This window comes from Dama dama, chromosome 31 (genome assembly GCF_033118175.1).
Source record: "Dama dama isolate Ldn47 chromosome 31, ASM3311817v1, whole genome shotgun sequence".
Classification (NCBI taxonomy): Eukaryota; Metazoa; Chordata; class Mammalia; order Artiodactyla; family Cervidae; genus Dama; species Dama dama.
The window spans coordinates 53,113,238-53,136,975 of NC_083711.1; the positions used below are offsets into that span (position 1 = coordinate 53,113,238).

A 23,738-nucleotide genomic window follows, 5' to 3' on the forward strand; every position below is an offset into this window, starting at 1 on the left:
TTGCATAACTCAGGTATGGAATGTCCCTAAAGGAGTGGACACAAGCAAATGCTTCCTGACTTGGTTACATGTGATGGGACACACAAGTAAGAGAACATGCCTGAGGATGACAAAGAAGCTCTTGATTTCAGAATAAAGACCTGAATTGCTGACAATGTTTAGATCTCTTTTTTAGCATCAAAAATGACTGTTTCTATTCTACTCTATTCTTTTTTTTTTTTGGCTCTCTAGTTCAATTTAATAATAATTACAGCAAAAAGACCTTTTGTTTTGGTGTAATGCAAACATAAAAAATAAAAAAATTATCAGATAAGTGCTTAATGAAGAAAAAGACACAAAGATTTAAAAGGTCAACCTAGAAATAAGCAAATGCATTTTGTAGAGATAAAAATAATAAAAATTTTAAAAGTCATATGAGAAAAGTCCAGTGAGAAAGTCATATGAAAAATACTAGTGGGAATTGGAAAAAATAGCAGGTGAACTTACTATGAGAATAAAAGTAATAATTCCATTCTTCATTGTCAAGGAGAAGGATTGATTCTGGCCCACTAGGTGATATGTTATTTTTCTTGTCCTAGGCTTGTGCTGATCCAGCCATAATTTTTTTTTATTTGTTCCCTCCTCCATCATATGGTGAATCTACTATTTTACAACTACTGGTACCTCTGTCCCACCCCTATCCCAGGGACTCCACGATATCTCTAATCATGAAGCTCTCTCCTGTCCTCAAGGCCTTTACAATGCAGTTGAGGAGGAAGCAAATATAGAGCAATAGAGGACTAGAGGACGTGGTGTGTATAATATGTCTCAGAAAACAATGCAAGTACATGCTTGCTTTAATGGGGTTGGACTGAGAATCCTCTTACGGAAGAGAGTAGTGTGGATTGTCTCTTATGTTTGAAGAAATTAAATAGCAGTGGTTACCCTCATCACCAGTCACTGAAAAAGAACCCATTCTCTGTATTTAACTCAATAAAATTGAGAGAGAGAGAAAGAGAGTCTAGTTTTCCCATGAGAAAACCATACATACATATGCACGTACGTATCATGGTTTAAAATAAAAGAATTCAGTATTATAGTGGAGGGGAATGACAGTTTTGTTGTTTAGTCGACAAGTCATGTCCAACTCTTTTGCAGACTGTAGTCCACCAGGCTCCTCTGTCCTTGAGATTGCCCAGGCAAGAATATAGGCAAGAATACTGGAGTGGATTGCCATTTCCTTCTCCATGGGATCGTCCTGATCCAGGGATTGAACCCACATTTCCTGCATACATCTCCTGCATTCCAGGCAGATTCTTTACTGCTGAGCCTCCAGGGAAGCCCTAAACATAGGAGAGCAACTACCCAACTCAGGGCATGCACCCATCACCCTGGGATTAAGGGTTTCATGCTCTGCTAACTGAGGACATAGTTTACAAATAGAATTAAACTCATATGTTTATTAGGAGAAAACTGGTGATGAGTTAATCACTAATTAATTATTTTGAGATAGGTACTATCATACCAAATATAGACTAACTTGAGACATCTATTGAAAAAGAAGAGCTTAGTTAGTTTAATTATTTAAATTAATAATAGAAACATAAAGAGAAATCCAAGTATGGATTCACTATTCTTTTTCCTGTCTGATGTAGTTAGAAACCTGACCTCGTCTCATCTATGAACTTACAAATACCCTTGCATGCCAGATAATGCCGCAGAGTACCACACCTATCTTGTTCCATTCAGTGTTACCCTTTCCTATGTTTTTAATTCATTTCCATTTCTAAAGCCATTTTCCTTTTCTTTTTCCAGACAGAGGAATCTCCATATATCAATGGCAGGTATTATAGTAAAATTATCATTTCCCCTGAAGAGAATGTTACATTAACTTGCACAGCAGAAAACCAGCTGGAGAGAACAGTAAACTCCTTGAATGTCTCTGCTAGTGAGTATTTCCTTTCTGGCATTAAAAAAAGTAAGAAAATTTGAAGTTATTCTTCATTAGTTTAAAATCTTCAATTCCATCTTCCTGTACTGCATTATGGTAAGTTTTATTTATTTTGCATTTGGTATCATCATCATAAGATTCTTTTTTTTTTTTTCCCTGGTGTCCATTCTTTACAATCCTTGTCTTGACAGTTAAATCATTTCATGTTTTATGGATCAGAGACTTTATCTTGTACAGGAATATTTCCAAGATCAACAAAGGATAAGGACTGTGTTGCTCTTATTTAATCCATGTTTTGTGTTCAGAGTACAGATGATTCAAAGATTACCTGAAAACATTTCTCTAACAGTTTTAAATTTGGTAAATTTTTAATTCCCTTTAATCTATTATTTTGCATTTCAATTCTTTGTGGTATTTATCCTATTCTTATTTTGCAAAGGAATGCCACATGCTTAAAGTCATTCAGCAAATTGGTAGTAAAACTGGTATCAGGAATCCAAAAGTTTAGTTTCAAAAATTGATGCATTTGAATATCATATTTGAATCATAGGTTAAAAATCAAACAAATGAGATAATCTCAGAGAAAGTGAAAAAAATCTGTCAATGCTGAAATCAAGGTAATGGGTACATACCAATATCTGCTTCTTTATTTAATTTGAAGTTATCTATCATCTTCGATTCTATAATTCTTTATTTTGCTGTGTTAGTCTTAAATCAGGGCTGGCCTAGATTGAGATTCAGATCCGGACAGGATACTAACTGACTCTGCAGACTTTCATTCCTCAGTCAGCTGGAATCCTTTATGTGATTTTAGCAAGATAGAGATATCCTGGCTAGGAATTAGCTGAAGCTAGGAGAAAATAATTTTCTAAAGATAATGGCCCTTAACAGAATATGACTGGAACATAAAAGCCTTTTGGATTGACAGGAGAAAAGAACCAAATGAATTTAACTCTAAAATAGGAGCATTGACTTCTCTGAATTCAATTCAGTGAGTATTGATCTGTCCTACCTAAAAGAGAAGTTATCCTTTCTTCCTGAACACAAGTCTCTCTTTTTAATTCTAACCCATTAAACGGTGGCTTTATAGACCTTGCAGTGGTTTGATCAACATTTAATACCATCATTTTCAAAGTCAATGAGCACCTCCTAAAATTCCAATATAGTAGGTATGAGGAGGGTCTAGGAATCTGCATTTTAACAATCATCAATGAAAGTTCTGATGCAAGCCATAAATAAAAATATTTATTTAGTCTAATATTAAATGATAATCCACCACAGTGACAATCCCTTAAATGGGCCAAGATCATAGTGCTGTTAGTCATCTGGAGGGCTTTTACAAGCATCACGTATATTGCACCTTCCCCTCTGAGATGTCCCCAGTTTTAACCACCACCCCTACCACTTTGAAAATGTCTCTAAGTGGCAAATCTCTGACACTAGAGTATGAAAATAAATTCTCCTCCACTGAGGCAGGAAAATTGAAGTTGAGAAACACTACACTGTAGATTCCATTCATTGCAACTTGTTTCTCCTAAAAAATAAAGTCCTATTAAAAGGTGGTAGATAGTGGGAAAGTTAATATGGATTTCAGATTAATACTATAGCTTGTCAGGTGTGAAGTTTTCTATGGTAGACCAATACCTTTGCAGTTTTATCTACTGTCTTTTCCTTAAAACAAGATGAATTTCTTTGTACGGAAGTTCAAGCTTTATTAAATGTAAATTTTTCTACCCTCAGCTGTAGAATAGATATTTTATCTTTGAGTATTATTACATCATACTATAATGGTAAAGGTGACTTTCATATATCAACAAATTTTGTTTTTAATTTCATATTAACATTTTTCATTTCAGTAAGTATTCCAGAACACGATGAGGCAGACGAGATAAGTGGTAGGTACTATGCTGCCGGCTCTTCTTCCTTGACTATCTGCTCAAGATTTATGAAGTGTCATTGCATAAGTAATTCTCCTAGCTGCCACATTTTGATTTGAATTAAAATAGCAAATGAGACAAGATAGTAAGAATGCTAAAATTTTAATCCTTTAGAAGCACAAGTTTGCATGTTACTCTTAGTAGTGAGCCTTGGTCATTTTTAATCAGAAATAATAACTAGATTGACTTCTTTTCAGAAATGCTTGGCATTGTCTGTAATTGCATGGGCTTTTCTTCTTTGTTGTAGATGAAAACAAAGAAAAGGTTAATGACCAGGCAAAACTAATTGTGGGAATTGTTGTTGGTCTCCTCCTCGCTGCCCTAGTTGCTGGTGTCGTCTATTGGCTATATATGAAGAAATCAAAGTAAGTTGAAGAAAAAAGATCTTCATTGTTCATTGACTTTCATAGGGAGAAAATTCAATGTGTTCATTATGTTTATTTCAGCTGAGCATGTAAGTTTCTCTTAGAGGAAAGACATATTGCCCAAAGTCAGGTTGATCATGTTTTGCCTTCAGCTCACCGTGACTACATTACCAACACTGGGGACATGGCTTGGAGTGATTTCACATGTGTCCCCTTATTTTTCTCAGTCAGTAGTCCGAATTGAATTACCTTATTTTTCTCAATAGGTAGATTTTTAAAAAGCACATAGTCCCTAGGAGTCAGCCATTCTGAACTGTTTGACTGAGGTTTGTGGACATTAATTAAAAGTGGTTAGTACATCCCATGGGGACAGCGGGTGTCTTTATAGTGACAGGTCTGGCCAGCAGTGAAATTGTTGGTGAGGTCAAGCCGTCTTGCTGTCACTACTCCTCTTAGATTCTAGTTAGGTCACTTTTTTTCATAGGAGGATCTAATTCATGGAAAAAGTCATCATTATGTTGTGTTGAATTTTTTAAAAAATGATTAAAGTAATAAGATTACTTTAAAAATGACTAAATGGTGTTTAGATTAAATATTATTAGAATGATACAATAATACATATAGAGTCAACCTCACAAATCATCTAATAATTTTTTATAATGAAAATCCAGTTAATAGTTGTTGTTCAGTCACCAAATTGTGTCCAACTCTTTGGACCACATGGACTGCAGCATGCCAGGCTTCCCTGTCCTTCACTATCTCCTGGAGTTTGCTCAAACTCAGGTCCATTGAGTCAGCAATGCCATTCAACAATCTCATTCTCTGTCGTGCTTCTCCTGCCCTTAATCTTTTCAAGCATCAGGTTCTTTTCCAGTGAGTTGGCTCTTTCCATCAGGTGGCCCAGTTGGAGCTTTAGCTTCAGCATCAAATCCTTTCAGTGAATGTTCAGGGTTGATGTCCTTTAGGATTGACCAGTTTAATCTCCTTGCAGTCCAAGGGACTCTCAAGAGTCTTCGCCAACACCACAGTTCAAAAGCATCAATTCTTCAGCTCTCAACCTTCTTTGTGATCCAACTCTCCCATCTGTACATGACTATTGGAAAAGCCGTAGCTTTGACTATACAGACCTTTGTTGGCAAAGTGATATCTCTGCTTTTTAATATGCTGTGTAGGTTTGCCATAGCTTTGCTTCCAAGGATACAGTGTATTTTAATTTCATGGTTGCAGTCACCATCCACAGTGATTTTGGAATCCAAGAAAATAAAATCTGTCAGTGTTTCCACTTTTTCCGCTTCTATTTGCCACGGGGTGATGGGACCAGATGCCATGATCTTAGTTTTCTGAATGTTGAGTTTTAAGTCAGCTTTTTTACTCCTTTCACCTTTAACAGTGAAAATTCTTAACGTACACACGTGCCTAGCACTCCTCATTGCCCTAACTCTGACCCTAGATTCAGATGCAATTGGGCAGAAATGGGGTTCTTGTATTGCATTTTATAAAAATTCCATTAGTGATTCTGTGGCATACCCTTGGTTTCAATCATGGGTTTCAAACCCCTGTATCTTATAAATGAGGAAACTGAATTTTACAAGGGAATGTGTATAGCTTGTGGCAACTTTGGACTTTACTTTGTATTTTCTTAATGTTTTGATATAACCCCTATCAACAACTCAGGTAGAGTTAACTTAAAATCAAAAGAAAAAACAGACTCAATCAGATCCATGATTCTACTCTTCACAGATACAAATTTCAGTGAAGTAATATTTGAACAGATCTACCATCAAAAGAAGGTAGTAGCTTACAATTTTTAAACTCACATAATATGAGCATGAATTGAGTTCTTCCTCGTTCTCACAGTCCATCTCTGAAGTAGATAATCTTATTATACATATTTCACTTTGGAAAAAAACTAAGGCAGAGAATGGTTATAAGGCTTGCTTAAGATCGTACAGTTGTAAGGGACAGAATTATGTTTTATTTAAGGCAGTAGTGTTTTAGAATCTTTGTGTTTAATTCCTGGGTCTTATTTTCTCTCATTACGCCTTGCTTTCTCTCTCTTCAGAGAGGCAGAAACACATTCCTGTTGTGTACTGTAGTTGATATGCATGTCCACTCTCACACTAGGGCATAGCCACTGCTCGTCTTGGCACTTCAGCCCTCTCTCTTGAACAGTCCACACTATCACTTGATAACAAATGTGGGTTTTTTCCTCAGTGAACATTTTACCTACAAACTCTTCATTGTTGCTTTGTACCCATGGTTTCTATGGAAAGTGTAGAAGACTGTCTGTACCATGTAGAAGAAAGGAAATGCAGTTTCCCAGAGGCGGTATCTATCTTATTAGAAATTCTCCTTCTATGTGTCTAAGTTTCCTGACTATCAAAATCTTATCCTTCCTTTATAATCTACAATGAAGTGCTCACAAATCTAACAACTTGGCCTCTAGAGTATTTTGGTTTTATTTATTTAGGGTTTCTGAAAGTAATTTTTATTTAGGGCACTTCAAAATAATTTTACTTCTTAAAGAATAAAAATAAAATTTCTCTGTATCCTGGAATTACACTGAAAAATAAACAGCAGTCTTCTACATTATGATCAAATGAATGTGAAACTCATGGCATTCCCCAGTGTCCTTAATCATCATACTCTGATTGCCAATATTTCATCATATCCTATTTGTCTTTCTATGAATAGGAAAAAAAAATTGTGTGTGAAGGGCAGGGAGGTTGTTCTGTTTTAAGTTATGTCATTGGATATTACCATATGATAACCCAGAATTAAAATCATGGGTAAATAAAGGCTGGACATTTAGCTTCATAGTGTCTTTAGTTTAAGGATTAAGACTGCATGCATTTCTTTTGAAGTACTTCATTTAATTAAGTGCTTATTTTACCATCTGACTTGAACATTTGTCTAAATAACTTTTATTAATTGAAAAGTGCACCAACTTTGCTAGAGTCAATATTATTGGTAATCAGAATAATAAATTGCAATTCTTACCCCAAGCATCAAAGTGTTTTTATTAAGACTTTGCAGAACTCTTCAGATTTGCTAAGTGCTTCACATTTGTGCTCATTCAGTCGTATCCTACTCTTTGCGACCCCATGGGCTGTAGCCTGCCAGCCTCTATCCTTGGGGTTTTCCAGGCAAGAATACTGGAGTGGGTGCCATTTCCTTCTCCTAGAGAGTGCTTCACATTCCTGACTAGCTGTTCTTTCTACTGCCCTCTGAGATAAGCAAGCATTTTTGCTGTGTGAGTTATTGTTGATACTTATGCCCAGAGTAAGTGCAGATTCATAACAAGAGCTTTCAGGTTAAGAATTCTTAGATCTGTTTTTGGGTCCACAGTACCCCGTTTTCTTCCTTTTTTTCTAGGTAACCTCACCATTACAAGTCAATATGAGAGTTTCATATCTATGCTTAGCTTAATTCATCACCATTTTATATGGATATGAGAGAATTTAATAATAAAGATATGGTTCAGACTTTTTTCTCACATACCTAAAGAAATATGCCTCTGTGATTACCCTCCTGTGAAATGATACCATCAACAGTCTTAGTGAGTCACCCATTATTGCAAACAACTTGTGGCAACAATTATATTAGTTTTTTGGTTTGGCAATTTAATGTCAGTGGAGAGAGAAATGAGAAAAACAATCTTCCATGCCCAAGTAAAATTTGAGTACAGCATACCTAGTGACTACTCAAAAGACAGGAACTCCCCATTCCATTCATATGAGATACATATTTTTGTATCTATTTTAAATATGGAAAACTGCAGCAGAAAATGCTTAGCAGTTGTGTGTGACATTGTGATGTGGTATGTTCATTGTAGAATAAGGATTCGTGCTTCCTCTACTGTTTTGATTCATATAACTTCTCACTGGAATTTTTTTTTTAATTTGAGATATTTTGATAGTGAGAATGGATGACTCATCATTTCCTATGCATGCAGGGTACTAACTGTCATTTCCAGGCAAAAGGTATTAACTGACTAAACCCAGTTCATATCTAGCTGTTTAATGAGTGAAAAAAGTGAAAATATTAGTCATTCAGCCATGTTCAACTCTTTGCAACCCCATGAACTGTAGCCCACCAGGCTGCTTTGTCCATGGACTTCTCCAGGCAAGAATACTGGAGTGGGTAGTCATTCCCTTCTCCAAGGGATCTCCCTGACCCAGGGATTGAACTCCAGTCTCCTGCATTGCAGGCAGATTCTTTACCATCTGAGCCATGTTTAATAGGAAACATGGAAACATAAAGACCTAGACCTAGAGATAATTCAAAGACTTTTAAAACTATTTACTCCATTTCACTCCCTCATGTTCTCTGAACATTGTTTTTATATCTGGAGGAAGTTAAACGTTACTTTTTGAGTTCTAATTTCTCTCCTGCATTTTTATAGTACAAGAACTACTGAAAAATTGAGAGTCAGAGACAAAGGAAAAAATATAAGGCAGCATGATGTAGCCACAAGCTTATTCAGAAGTGTATTAAAACCATAATTTCCTGATTGGTTGCATTTAAGAGACCCCTGACCACCATACTTCTTATCACTAAACTAAAAGTAAGCATCAACCAGACATTTATAATGTCAAAATACATGTTATGTGGATCTTGGAAATTTACCAAGAGATTTATCTTTTGCAACTGTGGAACTCATGACTATTTTCATGAATTTTGTACAATATGAGGACAATATGGAAGTCTAAAAATCACAAATATCATTTGTCAGTTCTGCCTTATATAATGCTTTACTATTCTACTACTGTCTTAGGGAAAAAAACAGACAGTCCTAAATTGGCAAAAGACTAAAGAAGACTAGTTTCTGCTGCTAAGTCACTTCAGTCGTGTCCGACTCTGTGCGACCCCATAGACAGCAGCCCACCAGGCTCCCCCGTCCCTGGGATTCTCCAGGCAAGAACACTGGAGTGGGTTGCCTTTTCCTTCTCCAATGCATGAAAGTGAAAAGTGAAAGTGAAGTCGCTCAGTCGTGTCCGACTCTTAGCGACCCCATGGACTATAGCCTACCAGGCTCCTCCATCCATGGGATTTTCCAGGCAAGAGTACTGGAGTGGGGTGCCATTGCCTTCTCCAAAAGAAGACTAGTATTTAACCCCAAAACTTTAAGAAATATGGTTATATTAAACCTTTCTAGAACTCTTCTCATTAGTATCTCTTAGTATATGGAAGAGGATCTTGCAAGAAATTTAATTTTAACTGAATTCTATTTTCAATCAATATTCTCTCTAAAATCAATGTTCCCATAAGGAAAGATTGACTCCCCGCTGAATGACTTGAAAACACAGGGCTGAAGGACCATTTATGGCACATTTTGAGTGAATTTCCTAGTGTATGACTACATAACTGAAATCCTCAAAATTTAATGAGGTAAGTTGAATTAAACATATTTCATAGTATCTAAGGCTCAGTGAATATTACCTGCCCAAGTTAGCGTATGCAGTATCTTATTCCGTATCCCATATAAACTTTCAAATACATTTTGCTGCCTCACAAGGCTTTCTTTGGAATTAAAACCTCATCTCTGACTTTAATTGCCTGCTGGCATTTTATGTAGTGCTAGGGGTGGAAGGATGTGCTTTCAAGTGCAGAGCTGACGTGGCCTCTTGCTTTACGTTAGACATTAAGCTAGTCCACGTTTTGGCTTCTTTTTCCTCTGCTGCCCCATAGCCTGGCAGGCAGCCAAAAGAGGAAGAAAAGACAATGCCACGTTATTCTGTCAAAGCATAAATAATAGAAGAGACCAAAGAAGAAATAAGATAATGTGGGAATGCTGGAGTCCCCATTCAGTCAGTCACAAGGTCAGGGCCACTCAAAAGGGCAGAACTGTCCATGGCCCTGCTCTCTCCGACTACATGTGGACTGAAACCTTTCCAGCGGAAGGAGATAGCATCAAAATTTCCGTTTTTATCTCTCTCTGTGTGCTTACTCACTCAGTCCTGTCTGTCTCTTTGCAACCCCATGGACTGTAGCCCACCAGGCTGCTCTGTCCATGGGATTCTCCAGGCAAGAATACTGGAGTGGGTTGCCATTTCCTTCTCCAGGGGTTCTTTCCAACCCAGGGATCAAACCTGCATCTCCTGTATTGGCAGGTGAATTCTTTGCCACTGAGCCACCAGGGAAGCCTGTCTATATATATATGCATTTCACTTAATTTCTTTCATCTCATGTGTTTTTTTAAAATCATTGTTTCAAAGGTGAAGGGAAGTCCTATTCCTCAAGTTTCTGCCTCTGCCCATACTGTTACCACATTACCCACCTAAAGGAAACGCCTAAATCACCCACCTAAAGGAAATGCTTTGAACCATGATGCTGAATACATGCCAGTGGCATCCTGCTTTCATGTATACTCAGTGTTGTTATGTTTATTTTGATCCACTGATCCACTAACATGATGGTGGCTTCCATATTTGCTATTGCCCAAATGAAAGGCTATCTTCTATTTTTCACTGAGGATATTAGTGTTAGGATATAATTTGGTGTTGTATTAGCATATGTTAGGATATATGTTAGTTAGGATATCCAAACTATATGTTAGTTAGGATATATATTGGTGTTAGGATATAATATATTAGGATATACTGTTTTGGTGGAGAGTTTCTTTGGAGAGTCATTTGAAAAAATGCTAAGGATATCAAATCAAAACTTTTAAGAAGTCCAACTATCCATTTTTCTTTCTTTCCTTCTTCAAACCCAGAAATTGCTGACGAATGTCCTTCTGAGATGTGGGGCTTAGAGTCCTCCTCTCCTAACTCTTTATTAAGGTTAGCCCAGGGGGAAGCTTACTTTGCTGAGAGCTGTGACCAAAGAATAAAGAAAATAACTATTCTCATGGTTATGACCCTGATTACCTGTACAGGTGTCAATGGCCGGTTTGCTGAGAGTGGCAATTCCACACTGCCAGGGTCCCAGTCTTAAATACCTGTGATCCTGGTGCCCTTCTGTGCTGTGTTCCAGGCATGCTATAAAGTGGAAATCATAGAAAATGCCCTTTTAAACTGGGAAGTATTAATAACTCCTTGTGTTGTCTCTCAGTTTCTAAATTTGTTATACATATGCCTACATTTGGAAAACCTAAAGTCCTATGAACTCTTTCATGTATGAATTATTATACATGGCTATTATTTTTATTTTCCAAATGTGCAACTCTGTTAGAGCACTTTATGTATCCTTTCCAATGACACCACATTCCAAGATTATGATATATTGGCTATGTCTGCCATTCCTACCCCCTTCGCTTTTCCTACCTCCTTTATCCCCTTTTAAATTTATGTTAGTTGAGCTATAGTTGATGTATAACATTGAATAAATTTAAAGTGTACCTCGTATTGCTCTGATACCTTTATATACTGCAATATGATGTCCACTGTAGCATTAGTAACATCTCTCTCCCATCTCTTAGTAACTCTAAAGCAAAGGCACATTTAGATCTGGAAACAAATTTATAGTATTGGGGAAAATCTCACAAAAAAGTTAAAGAATCTTCTGAAATGTTACTTAAAAGCAACTTGAATGCTTAGCAAGACTGCACTTACAGAAATAACACAGAAGAGTGGTTGAGAGCGAGGACTGAACTCTGGCCACTCGGTAGCCATGTGGCTGGGCAACAACCCAGGACTCACCATTGCTTTGTGAGTCCCTGTCACTTCCTGGGGACTTTCACATACTCTCTGCATTGATCCTCACACCAGCTCCCCCACTTACAGAGGAGCAAACATCTTGAGAGGACGGACTTGTCTAAGGATTCGCAGCTCAGACTTGGCACATGAGGATGAGAACCCAGGTTTACTAACCCCAGGGTTAAGACTCTTCTCTCCACTTTACTGATTAGAGGGCTACCTCCAGAGCTTCTTCCAATATTAATTTGTTATTCTATTATTTAAATTTCATCTCATTTAAAAATTATAAAAAAGCTGACTGATGCATAACTCTTCAGACAAGTAACTGTAATAATTTGTATTTTAACCGAAATGCTCATTCTTTATAAATGCCTTAACCTCCTTCCTTAAATCAATCAACTTAGAAAAATATATTGACTGAAAATATTGCTCAAAAGAATGGTTTAAATAAATTTTTGTTCTCTTCCAGTAGTAGATGGATTTCTAACCTGTGTAATGCTTTCACACCTCTAAAATTTCCACAAATTAAAAAAGACACATCCATAAAATTATATTTATTTTTACCACATCAATCTCAAAACTGAGCCCAAAAATAATCAGAGTAAGTTCTAGAGTTTTTCCCCAGTTAGAGAGAGCAGACTCTCAGTAACCAAAATGCAGAAATTCATAAAAACTTCAAGTAAATCTTATATACATGCACTCCGTGAATACCTCCCTCCCCCAACAGCAACACTATTTTATTTCTATTTAATACATTTCACAGTGGTTAACACTTAGCATATTTGTATAACTGTGTAACTTGGCCCGTAGATACTGGAGCCAGACTACTGGAGTTTGAATCCTGGCTTTGCTGTTTGCTAGCTGGGTAACCACAAGCAAGTTTATTAGTGTACTTCAATGTAAAACAGAGGTACCCTAAAGCTAAAATAATTTAAGATCTATGAAGCATTTAGAACAGGGCCTGGGGCACACTGAGGCATAATAAGAGGTTTAGCAGTTATTTTTTTGGATAGTGAGATTAAGAAAAGACGGGAAATTTCTTTCTCTTTTAATTTTAAAAATAATCAGTTTGAAGTTGCTCAACTCTTCTTCTACAAACATATTCTACAAATATGTTTCATGTTACCCTTAACAAACTCTTTTTCATAATGCTAAACTGTAAGCAGTGATTCTTAGCCTGATTTTACCTGACCAATATGCTGAAAAATATTGTGATTTGCCCTGAAAACCACAACTTCCTTAGAATTCTAGTCACTCTCTTCCTCTCGAGACCCCCTTCTTTTGATAGAATTTTTTGAAATCACAGAAATTACCCTTCATCCCTACACAAAAACTAAATCCACCTAGAAGTTGAATAGAATTGGAAATGGGAACGGTATCCAGGTTCTTATTGTACTTTTTGCCTGATTCTTGCAATTCTTGGCCATGAGGATAATGCTTTAGTTTTTCTCTATATAATATTTTTATATTAAGGTGTAATTTGCTTACATTAAATATGCAATTCAATATGTTCTGATAAATGTATACATCATTGTAGCCATTACTCCAAACATGATATAGAGCACCCCATCACCCCTTTGGAATTCCTTCCTGTCCAGCCCTGTCATCCTTTTTCCCTTAGGCAGTCACTATGCTGATTGCTATCAAAAGTATTCTATTTTACCTATCTGTGAAAAAGCAGCTGGGGCTGTATTGACTTTATATTGTTGTTTTTCAGTCACTGAGTTGTGTTTGACTCTTTGAGACCCCGTGGACTACAGCATGCCAGGCTTTCTTGTCCTTCGCTATCTCCCAGAGTTTGCTCAAACTCATATCCATTGTGTTGATGATGCCATCCAAACATCTCATCCTCTGTTGTCCCCTTCTCCTCCTGCCATCCATCTTTCTCAGCATCACATTTTTTTCCAATAAATTGGCTCTTTGCATCAGGTAGCCTAAGTATTGGAGCTTCAGCTTGAGCATCAGTCCTTGCAGTGAATATTCAGTGTTGATTTCCTTTAGGATGGACTGGTTGATCTCCTTGCAGTCCAAGGGACTCTCAAGATCCTTCTCCAACACCACAGTTTGAAAGCATCAATTCTTTGGCCCTCAGCCTTCTTAATAGTCCAACTCTCACTTGCATATATGACTACTGGAAAACCATAGCTTTGACGATAATGCAACTTTGGCGGCAAAGTGACTTCTCTGCTTTTTAAATACACTATCTAGGTTTGTCATAGTTTTCCTTCAAGGAGCAAGCGTCTTTTAATTTCATGGCTGCAGTCACCATCCGCAGTGATTTTGGAGCCCCCCAAAAGAAAATCTGTCAATGCCTCCACTTCTTTCCCATCTATTTCCCATGGAGTGATGGGACCACGTGCCATGATCTTAATTTTTTGAATATTGAGTTTTAAGCCAGCTTTTTCACTCTCTTTTTCACCCTTGTCAAGAGGCTCTTTAGTTTAGACTCGATATTGGTGAACACTAATATCATAAGGAACAGTAAAAGGAAATACATATGAAGTGTAATAAGGCCAGGTAGTTCAATTCAGTAAAAGAAATATCTTTTGGGTGCCTACCTTATTCAGACAAGAAGGTATAAATAAAACACGGTCCTTACTATCAAGGAGTTTACATTCAAGTCAAGGAGACTAAAGAGATTGACCACATTTGAAATGTCACAGGACAGATGCGTGGAGACCGGGGTGGAGACTCTCTGATGGGAAGAGCTGGATCTCTCTATGTTTAAGGTCTGGAGAAAGCGAGACTTGTCAGAATCTCAATCAGAAGCTTGAGAGGGCCATGACTTAGGGGTAGGGACAAACTAGATGTAGACTGAATCTTACTAAAACTGCAACTGAGCCTCAACCTAGCTCAAACCCTGACCGAATTGAAGTCATCCTATCTACTCACCTTTCTGTTTAACAAAGTAAAGGGGGAAAGTAACATTGTATATAGTCTCTTCTGTTATTTTGTATATGGTGTCATGCAAAATAAAAAGGACTAGATATACAAAGAGTCAAGAAAATACAATCAGTAATCAAGAGGAAAAGCAGACAAGCGGATCTGTGCATTATTTGGGTATTGTAGTTAACAGACAAGGATATTAATAAAACTATAAATAATATATTGAAAGTGAAAGAAAAGATGGCCAAAGGAGATGGAGTCAAAAATTGAAATGTACTTCAAAATATTTTTTAAAATATAATGTTAAATATGATATAATTCTCCTGTATTGCAGTCAGACTTTTTACCATCTGAGGCACTGTCTAAGCCACCATATTCAGTTCAATTCAGTTCAGTCGCTCAGCCACGTCCAACTCTTTGCAACCCCATGAACCACAGCACACCAGGCCTCCCTGTCCATCACCGATTCCTGGAGTTCACCCAAACCCATGCCCATTGAGTCAGTGATGCCATCCAACCATCTCATCCTCTGTCATCCCCTTCTCCTCCTGCCCTTAATCTTTCCCAGCATCAGGGTCTTTTCAAATGAGTCAGCTCTCCACATCAGGTGGCCAAAGTACTGGAGTTTCAGCTTCACTATCAATCCCTCCAATGAACACCCAGGACTGATCTCCTTTAGGATGGACTGGTTGGATCTCCTTGAAGTCCAAGGGACTCTCAAGAGTCTTCTCCAACACCACAGTTCAGTTCTTCAGCACTCAGCTTTCTTTATAGTTCAACTCTCACATCCATACATGACTACTGGAAAAACCATAGCCTTGACTAGACAGACCTTTGTTGGCAAAGTAATGTCTCTGCTTTTTAATATGCTGTCTAGGTTGGTGATAACCTTCCTTCCAAGGAGCAAGAGTCTTTTAATTTCATGGCTGCAGTCACCATCCGCAGTGATTTTGAAGCCCAGAAAAATAGTCAGTCACTGTTTCCACTGTTTCCCCATCTATTTCCCATGGAGTGATGGGACCACGTGCCATGATCTTAGTTTTCTGAATGTTGAGCTTTAAGCCAACTTTTTCACTCTGCTCTTTCACTTTCACCAGGAGGCTCTTTAGTTCTTCACTTTCTGGCATAAGGGTTGTGTCATCTGCATATCTGAGGTTATTGATATTTCTCCCAGCGATCTTGATTCCAGCTTGGGCTTCCTCCAGCCCAGCATTTCTCATATAATATTAAAATATATATTAAGATAGGTCTGAAAATATATTAAAATAGGTTAGTGTTAGGGTTTGGGTTATTAAAAACAGGTCACTGGTGGATAAATTTAGAAGTAGTTTGGCCACAGCAGAACACAAGAGAAGCAAACTAGAATACAGATCAATAGAATACATAGAGGTCAAGACACAGAGGGGAAAAGAATAGATAGGATGTTTAAGAGAATAAGAGACATGTGGGACACACGTAAAGATCTATCTTATGTATCAACATAAGTGAAATCCCAGAAAGAATAAAGAGCAACAATGTCCATCATCAATGAAATAAATCAGTCTGGTAACAAGCTATACAGTAATGAGAACAAACAACCTATAACTACATGCAACATTATATATGAATATCACAAACATAAAGTTGAGCTTAAATAAAAGGCAGATAGAAATGAATACATATGGTACGGTTTCATTTATAACGAATTATAAAAACAGATGAAACCATTCTGTGAGAAGTCTGGGTTGTGATAACCTTTGGGGAGGTAGCAGTGACTGGAAGGGAGTATGAGGGACTTCTGCCTCTGAAGTCGCTCTGTTTCTTGAGCTAGTTGCCCGTTACCAGTTACATTCGTGCATCCACGTTTGAAAATTCATTGTACACTTTTGATGGTGACATTATCTTCTACAGATTTTATTGAGGTTGCATGTGTGCATGCTCAGTTGCTCAGTCACATCCAACTCTATGGGACCCTATGGATTGTAGCTCTCCAGGCTCCTCTGTCCATGGGATTTTCCAGGCAAGAATACTAGAATAGGTTGCCACTTCCTCCTCCAAGGGATCTTCTGACACAGGGATCGAACCCACATCTCCTGGGTCTCCTGCATTGGCAAGTGAATTCTTTACCACTTCAGTTCAGTTCAGTTCAGTCTCTCAGGCGTGTCAGAATCTGAGACCCCATGGACTGCAGCACACCAGGCCTCCCTGTTCATCACACTTCACCTGGAAAACTCCATTATTGAGGTTACTAAGATTTTATTTGTTACTAGTTAAGTAACTAATTAAGCTTCCCAGTTGGTTCAATGGTAAAGAATCCACCTACCAATGCAGGAGATACAGGTTCGATCCCTTGGTCAGGAAGATCCCATGGAGGAGAAAGTGGCAACCCACTCCAGTACGCCTGCTGGGAAAACCCTATAGACAAAGAAGCCTGGTGAGATATAGTTCGTGAGGTTGCAAAGAGTCAGATGTGACTGCGCACACACACACACAAAGTAACTAATTAGAAAAAGAGAGTAGAACTCAAAAAATCTGTGATATGCATATAATTATATATATATATCCATCTACATTATATATATGTATATATATAAGGGTATATATACCTTTATATTAGATATGTAAATTCATATCTATTCTGTCACATATTATAGGACTCAGTCATCTTGGCAAGATTTAAGACTGTAGTTTAAGATAAATTAAAAATTTTTAAATCACAAATTAAATTTAGGCTCAATATAATGAATGTCCCAGTATGAATGAGCCATATGTCTTTATCTCACTTGGACATAAAGCATACACTCTTAAACAGTATTAACACTATTAAGTTGTGATTCTTAGCAAATGAGTTACAGAATTCTATTTAAAACATAGCAATACTTTTAGGGAAAAATGACATTTTCTATCCCAGCTTCCTTAATCAAGAAACACATGTGGTGTTATATAATTTTTAAAAGTGTAAGTATTACTAGGAATCACTGACTTAATAGACATGAGTTTGAGCAAACTCTGGGAGATAGTGAAGGACAGGGAAGCCTAACATTCTGCAGTCCATGGGATTGCAAAGAGTTAGACATGACTTAGCAACTGAACAACAATAACAATTACTAGGAATTATATAGCAATAATAATTTGAAGTACCATCACTGAGGTTTCCCTGATGACTTCTATTTCTCTTAGCATATATTTAATGCAACCCCAGGTCCAAGGTAGTTTCAGTGGAATGTGTTCTATTACCAGTCAAGGTCACAGATGTGGAATTGTTCATCCTAAGAGCATATGTGTATTTGATGTAAAACATTTGCTTTTCAAAGATACATTAATGTGAACTCTAATATTAAAAATGTTCAGTTTCTCAGTCATGTCTGACTCTGCAAGCCCATGGTCTGCATGGAACAGGCTTCCCTGTCCTTCACCGACTCCCAGAGCTTGCCTAAACTTATGTCCATTGAGTCAATGATGCCATCCAGCCATCTCCTCCTCTGTCATCCCCTCCTCCTCATGCCTTCAGTATTTCTCAGCATCAGGATCTTTTCCAATCAGTCGGCTCTTCACATCAGGTGGCCAAAGTATTGGAGCTTCAACTTCAGCCTCAGTCCTTCCAATTAATATTCAGGGCTGATTTCCTTTAGGATTGACTTGTTTGATCTCCTTACAGTCCAAGAGACTCTCAAAAGTCTTCTCCAAACACCACAGTTTGAAAGCATCAGTTCTTTGGCGCTCAGCCTTTATGGTCCGACTCTCACATCCATACATGACTACTGGAAAAACCATAGTTTTGACTACATGGACCTCTGTCAGCAAAGTAATGTCTCTGCTTTTTAATATGCTGTCTAGGTTTGTCATAGCTTTTCCTTCAAGGAACTAGCGTCTTTTAATTTCATGGCTGCAGTCACCGTCCATGGTGATTTTGGAGCCCAAGAAAATAAAGTCTGTCACTGTTTCCATTATTTCCCCATCTATTTGTTATGAAGTGATGGGACTGAATGCTGTGATCTTTGTTTTTTGAATGTTGAGTTTTAACAGCTTTTAAGAAATGTTAAATATGTTTGTCAGTGTGATAATGTGTATTTAATTCTCTTGTAGGACTGCATCAAAACATGTAAACAAGGACCTTGGTAATATGGAAGAAAACAAAAAGTTAGAAGAAAACAGTCACAAAACAGAAGCCTAAGAGAGAAACTGTTCCACTTGTTGTCCAGGTGGGTAGGCTGTGTGAGGTTTACAAAGATCATTCCCTGGAAAAATATGAAACATTCTAGTGATGAAAGGGAAGGCCTTGACATTAACATGCATTATAATTGCAGCTTTAAAAACAGGAAGAGATTTTTTCCAAAGAAAACTTTGGTTACTCAGAAAGGTATTCTCAGAAGAATGGAATCTCAGTGGACTCCCCATTCTCAAGAAAATCATTATCCTCAGGATAATTGAACTCAATTTAGAGATTTTAACATTCAGTGAGCATTTTCAATCTAATGCCAAAAATTTTGCTGAGTGCAAAAAGCTTAATTCTATAAGTTTATGTTTTGGTTAGGTAAGAGCCATTCTCATATTTTACTTTAAAAAGCAATTGTGAGAACAATTTTAAGATATAATTTTAATCCGAGGGTTTAATACACTTAGAAGTGTCAGTACATTTATGCAGCCATTTCTGAATCATTCTAATGAAAAGACTAACAAATTTGTATGTGTGTACACACAACTTTTCCAAATAGTGTATATGTTATATGTATGTATCTATACATGCACATATATGTGTGTATAATGCACATATTGATATTATATATATACATATATATTGCATATATCTATATATAATTGCTATGTAAGTATGCTTTTAAAGACAGTCTCCAAGAGGTATGTTTCCATGGCATTGCCTCTTTCAATTTGAACTTTTACTTTTATTTATGCTCTCTCAAGCCAGCCCAACGGAGAAGTCATTTGGACAAATTATTTTTCATGTCCTTGAGGATAAGTGTTACCGTACTTTATTCATATATGTAAAAGTCCCCAACAGCCACAGTGAAATTTGGTTGATTGTAAGTAAACCACAAGTTAAATAGTTTGAGTAGGTCACCTAAGTTTATCCCATAAAGGAGATGAGAACAAGGGAAGGAATTGAAATTAGAAGGATGCACACAGGAAAGAAAAATAAAATGACTGAAATAAGACATTTTTAAAATCTGAAAACCAGAATTTCAAAATGATAGGGTGAAAGGAGTAAAAACTAAATTCGTTCCCCATCCTGTCTCCCATTGGAGGCCAAGCATGCAGCATTCCCACCTGATTTTTATTTTTGCTTCTCTAGGATTCATTCCTCAATCCTTTATAAACATAGAGTTTGCCTTTCCGTTTTCTTCAAAATCAGATAGAGGAAATTCTCAAAGGAAAATTGAGCTTGAATACAAAGCCTACAAAATGGGGTGTGATTTGAAGGGATAAATGAGATTTTTAACCTGAAGAGAAACAGAATGAAATATTTTCGTGGAAAACCTTATAATTTTCATAAGAATTAAGCAAGTTTCCCCAAAATAAAGACTTTCAACAATTCAAAAAAAAAATTATTAGTTGAAGAGCTGCAACAATAACTGGGATTACAGCTAAGTTCAGGGATGACAGAGTTTTATAAAAAGTTCTTGCAAAGTATCACATTTAGTATAAGGCATATACTGATTGTGAAAAGTGATTGCTATGGTAACTTATCTGAATTATGTGGGTTTCTTTTTATAATTTCAGAAAAAAACTATATAGAACAATTGAAGCATGAACGTGGATTGTATTTAAGACATATACAAAGACACTGACAGCAATTCATGGTTCAAGTATTAAGCAGTTCATTCTACCAAGCTGTCATGGGATATCAGAGAATTATCTCAAGTAAAACAATGAAATGAAATTACAAATAATAACAAGTTTTGGCAGCCATGATGATAGGTCATATATTGTGTTGGTTTCATTTTTTTCTGTAAATGTCTGCACTGAGAATTTCTTTTTGGTTTGCCTTTTATGTAAATTTTTTACGTAGCTATTTTTATACACTGTAAGCTTTGTTCTGGGAGTTGCTGTTAATCTGATGTATAATGTGATGTTTTTATTTCAATTGTTTATATGAATAATCTGAGCAGGTACCTTTCTGATTCTGATTGCTATCAGTAATGCCCCCAATCTTTCTCACAAGCACCTAAATCCCAAAGGTGGAAACTTGTGAAGACTGGGGACATTGCCCTAATCAAAAACTGATTTTTATCACTAGGGAGGAGTCAGAGAGTCAGGTTGATAAGCACCAGATGAACTATTTCTGTGAATGTGCCGCCAGCTGACTCTCAGAAGCAGTCACACACACATATGGACACACACATAATAACAAATAGTACTCCCAAACTGACGCTTTTTCCTGTTCTGAAAAAAACATCACACAGAACTTGGGTAGCATTTACCTTTAGAGACAACTGCTAGTAAATTATTTTCTGTCAAAAAAAAAAAAAACAAGCCAATGTATGAGAGACAGTTTGGAAAACTCATGGCTAACATTCCCATTTTCATAGATTACAATGTAAATCACTGGAACTGAAAATTGGAGTTAAATCCTTTGGGTTATCCACTGCCTTAAAATTATATCTATTTCCTTTAAAAAAAAAAAGATATCAGTCAGAATTGGAGATTTTTAACAGTGATCATTATCAAAGCTGTGTTATTTTCCACAGAATATAGAATATATATTTTTTTCGTGTGTGTTTTTGTTAACTACGCTACAGATATTGAATGCACCTTGAGATCATTTAGTGTTTTTAACTGGTACATAATTTATCAAGCAGTATGTTAAAGTGTAATAATAAAATGTCTATGTATCTTTAGTTACATTCAAATTTGTAACTTTATAAACATGTTTTATGCTGGAGGAGCTCTATAGGGTGGTAGTGTTAAATGAAAACTTTTTGAGGTAGACCAGATATTTGCCAATAGCTACTTGTGACAAGACTTTTAAACTTTGCTCTTTCAAGCAGAAGCCTGGTTTCTGGGAGAACATGGCATGGCCATTTTTGTCCCAGGAGTTACATAACTTTATCGGGAAAAAAAATGAACATCAGATTTCCAGGTATAGGACTGTGTTCTTTGGGAGGAAAGGAAAACTGGTGTTTGCTTTTTAGATTGATGGAATAATTAATTAGGAAGGCAATGAAAAATAAATTGAAGATTAAAGTCAGAAGAAGATTAGGAATAAATACTTTGCCACTTTTGCATTATTTAGAAATACACATTGTTGTACATTTGTAAACTGTTTGCTGTCTGAGCAATAGTGACTCAGTTTAATAAAAGCTTCCTATAGTGTATTGGTATGAATTAAATACATAAAATATTCTATTAGACTCAATGCTGTATAAAATATGATGGGAAAAAAGAAAATATGTTATTTTTGCCTCTAAACTTTGATTTATTGAAGTTTTATTTGGCAGGAAAAAAATTGAATCTTGGTCAATATTTAAACCAAAGTGAAAGGGGAAAAACCAAAGTTATTTGTTCTGCATGGCTATGCCATTCTGTTATCTCTGTAAATACTGTGATTTCTTTTTTTCTTTTATCTTAGAATTTTGTTAAAAAAATTCTAAAAATTTTAAACACCTCCTTTCCGTGATAAATCATGAACACTAAAATTAAGTTACTTTCATATAAATATTTTTTTCTTTTGGTGTGAGAGATCAAAGTTTCAAAGTTTAACTCCTGAGATATATTTGCAGAAAGAAGCAATGTGACAATAGAAAGAGAGTTTTATACTACAATTATTTCTTGGCTTCTGTGGTTAAGTCTGAAAACAGCTGTCAGAACCTAGAGAGCAGAACATGGGAAACTCTGAGCTATGGACTGAAAGCAGAAAGTTTGCCAGGGGGAAGAAAGAGACAACATTATTATCAGTGGATCAGCGCCTGGATAAAAAGGAAAGCTTCGGTGTGTGCCGACAGCCGTCAGCACAGCAAGGCTGGGAAGGAAGATGATACACCAATTCTCAACTTTGAGGTTCCATCTTTCCAACTTAACTCTTTGACAACAGGAGACAGGTTTTGCCAGTTCAAGGTTCACTCCCTATCTGTGATTACAGGAATTGTATGTGGAAATGGATTAACATACCCATCAATACCTAAAATAATAAAACTGAAATATGTCTTCAACGTCTCTCACAGCTGGTCTGACTCTTGTCTAAGCTAGGATGTCGATGCATAGAAAGTAGTTGTCTTTATTATAGAGTGGAAAACTCATTGTGAGTCCCCATCTCCCTGGAGAGGTAACGCAGCAAAATAAAATTGTCTCTGCCCTCCAATTATGTCAGGTGGGCCACTTCAGCTGGTCCTCGATTTCACAAGTGGTGATTTCTATAATGTGTGTCTCCATTTTCAACCATGGGATCATGCTTACTGTGGGTGTCCCATGTCGCTGTCCTTGGAACTGAATTAAGAGGACCCTTGCCGGTTTCTTCACTTCCTCTCTAACACTCCATTCAGCATACTATTTGACATTACCTAGGGATGAACCTAGAAATGCCTCCCCCCTCAAAATAAGGTAAAACTACTACATGTGTCAGAGGAAGTTCAGTTCATTTCATTTGTTCAGTCATGTCCGACTCAGTGACTCCATGGACTGCAGCATGCCAGAGAAGTAATTAATATTTATTAAGCCCATACTGTGAGCTCTGCCCATCTATATATTATCTTATTTAATCCTTAACAGTTATAAGTAGTATTAAATATCCCCCATTTAATAGAAGAAAACTAAGGTTTAGAAAGATACTATAACTCCTGAGTACATTTAGCTTCTAAGTAGGTAAGTCAGGTATCAAACCAGATCTGATCTAAAGGCTAGGCTCACCAGAATCTATTGTAGTTACCATACTTCTTTAATAAACAGATCCTCCTTTTCATGATATGTAAAACTGAGAAATATTAATTGGTCCATGAACTGGTTATACCATCTATAAAGGGTTATTCCAAGATATTCAAATGACTAAATA

The 23,738-nt window shown here is 36.7% G+C and overlaps 1 protein-coding gene across 2 annotated transcripts in view; it reads left to right on the forward strand.

Moving 5' to 3' along the window:
- The window catches only part of ALCAM (activated leukocyte cell adhesion molecule), a 206,288-nt gene extending 183,382 nt beyond the window's left edge, over positions 1 to 22,906 (forward strand). Inside the window, exons 12-16 of one of the 2 annotated variants that reach the window (XM_061134378.1) lie at positions 1,799 to 1,927; positions 3,787 to 3,825; positions 4,115 to 4,232; positions 18,824 to 18,939; positions 20,474 to 22,906. In XM_061134378.1, coding sequence (XP_060990361.1) covers positions 1,799 to 1,927; positions 3,787 to 3,825; positions 4,115 to 4,232; positions 18,824 to 18,911 — 374 coding nt within the window. In that variant the 3' untranslated portion in view covers positions 18,912 to 18,939; positions 20,474 to 22,906. The remainder of the gene's footprint in view (positions 1 to 1,798; positions 1,928 to 3,786; positions 3,826 to 4,114; positions 4,233 to 18,823; positions 18,940 to 20,473) is intronic. The other variant, XM_061134379.1, reaches the window with a different exon arrangement.
- Positions 22,907 to 23,738: the final 832 nt, after the last annotated feature.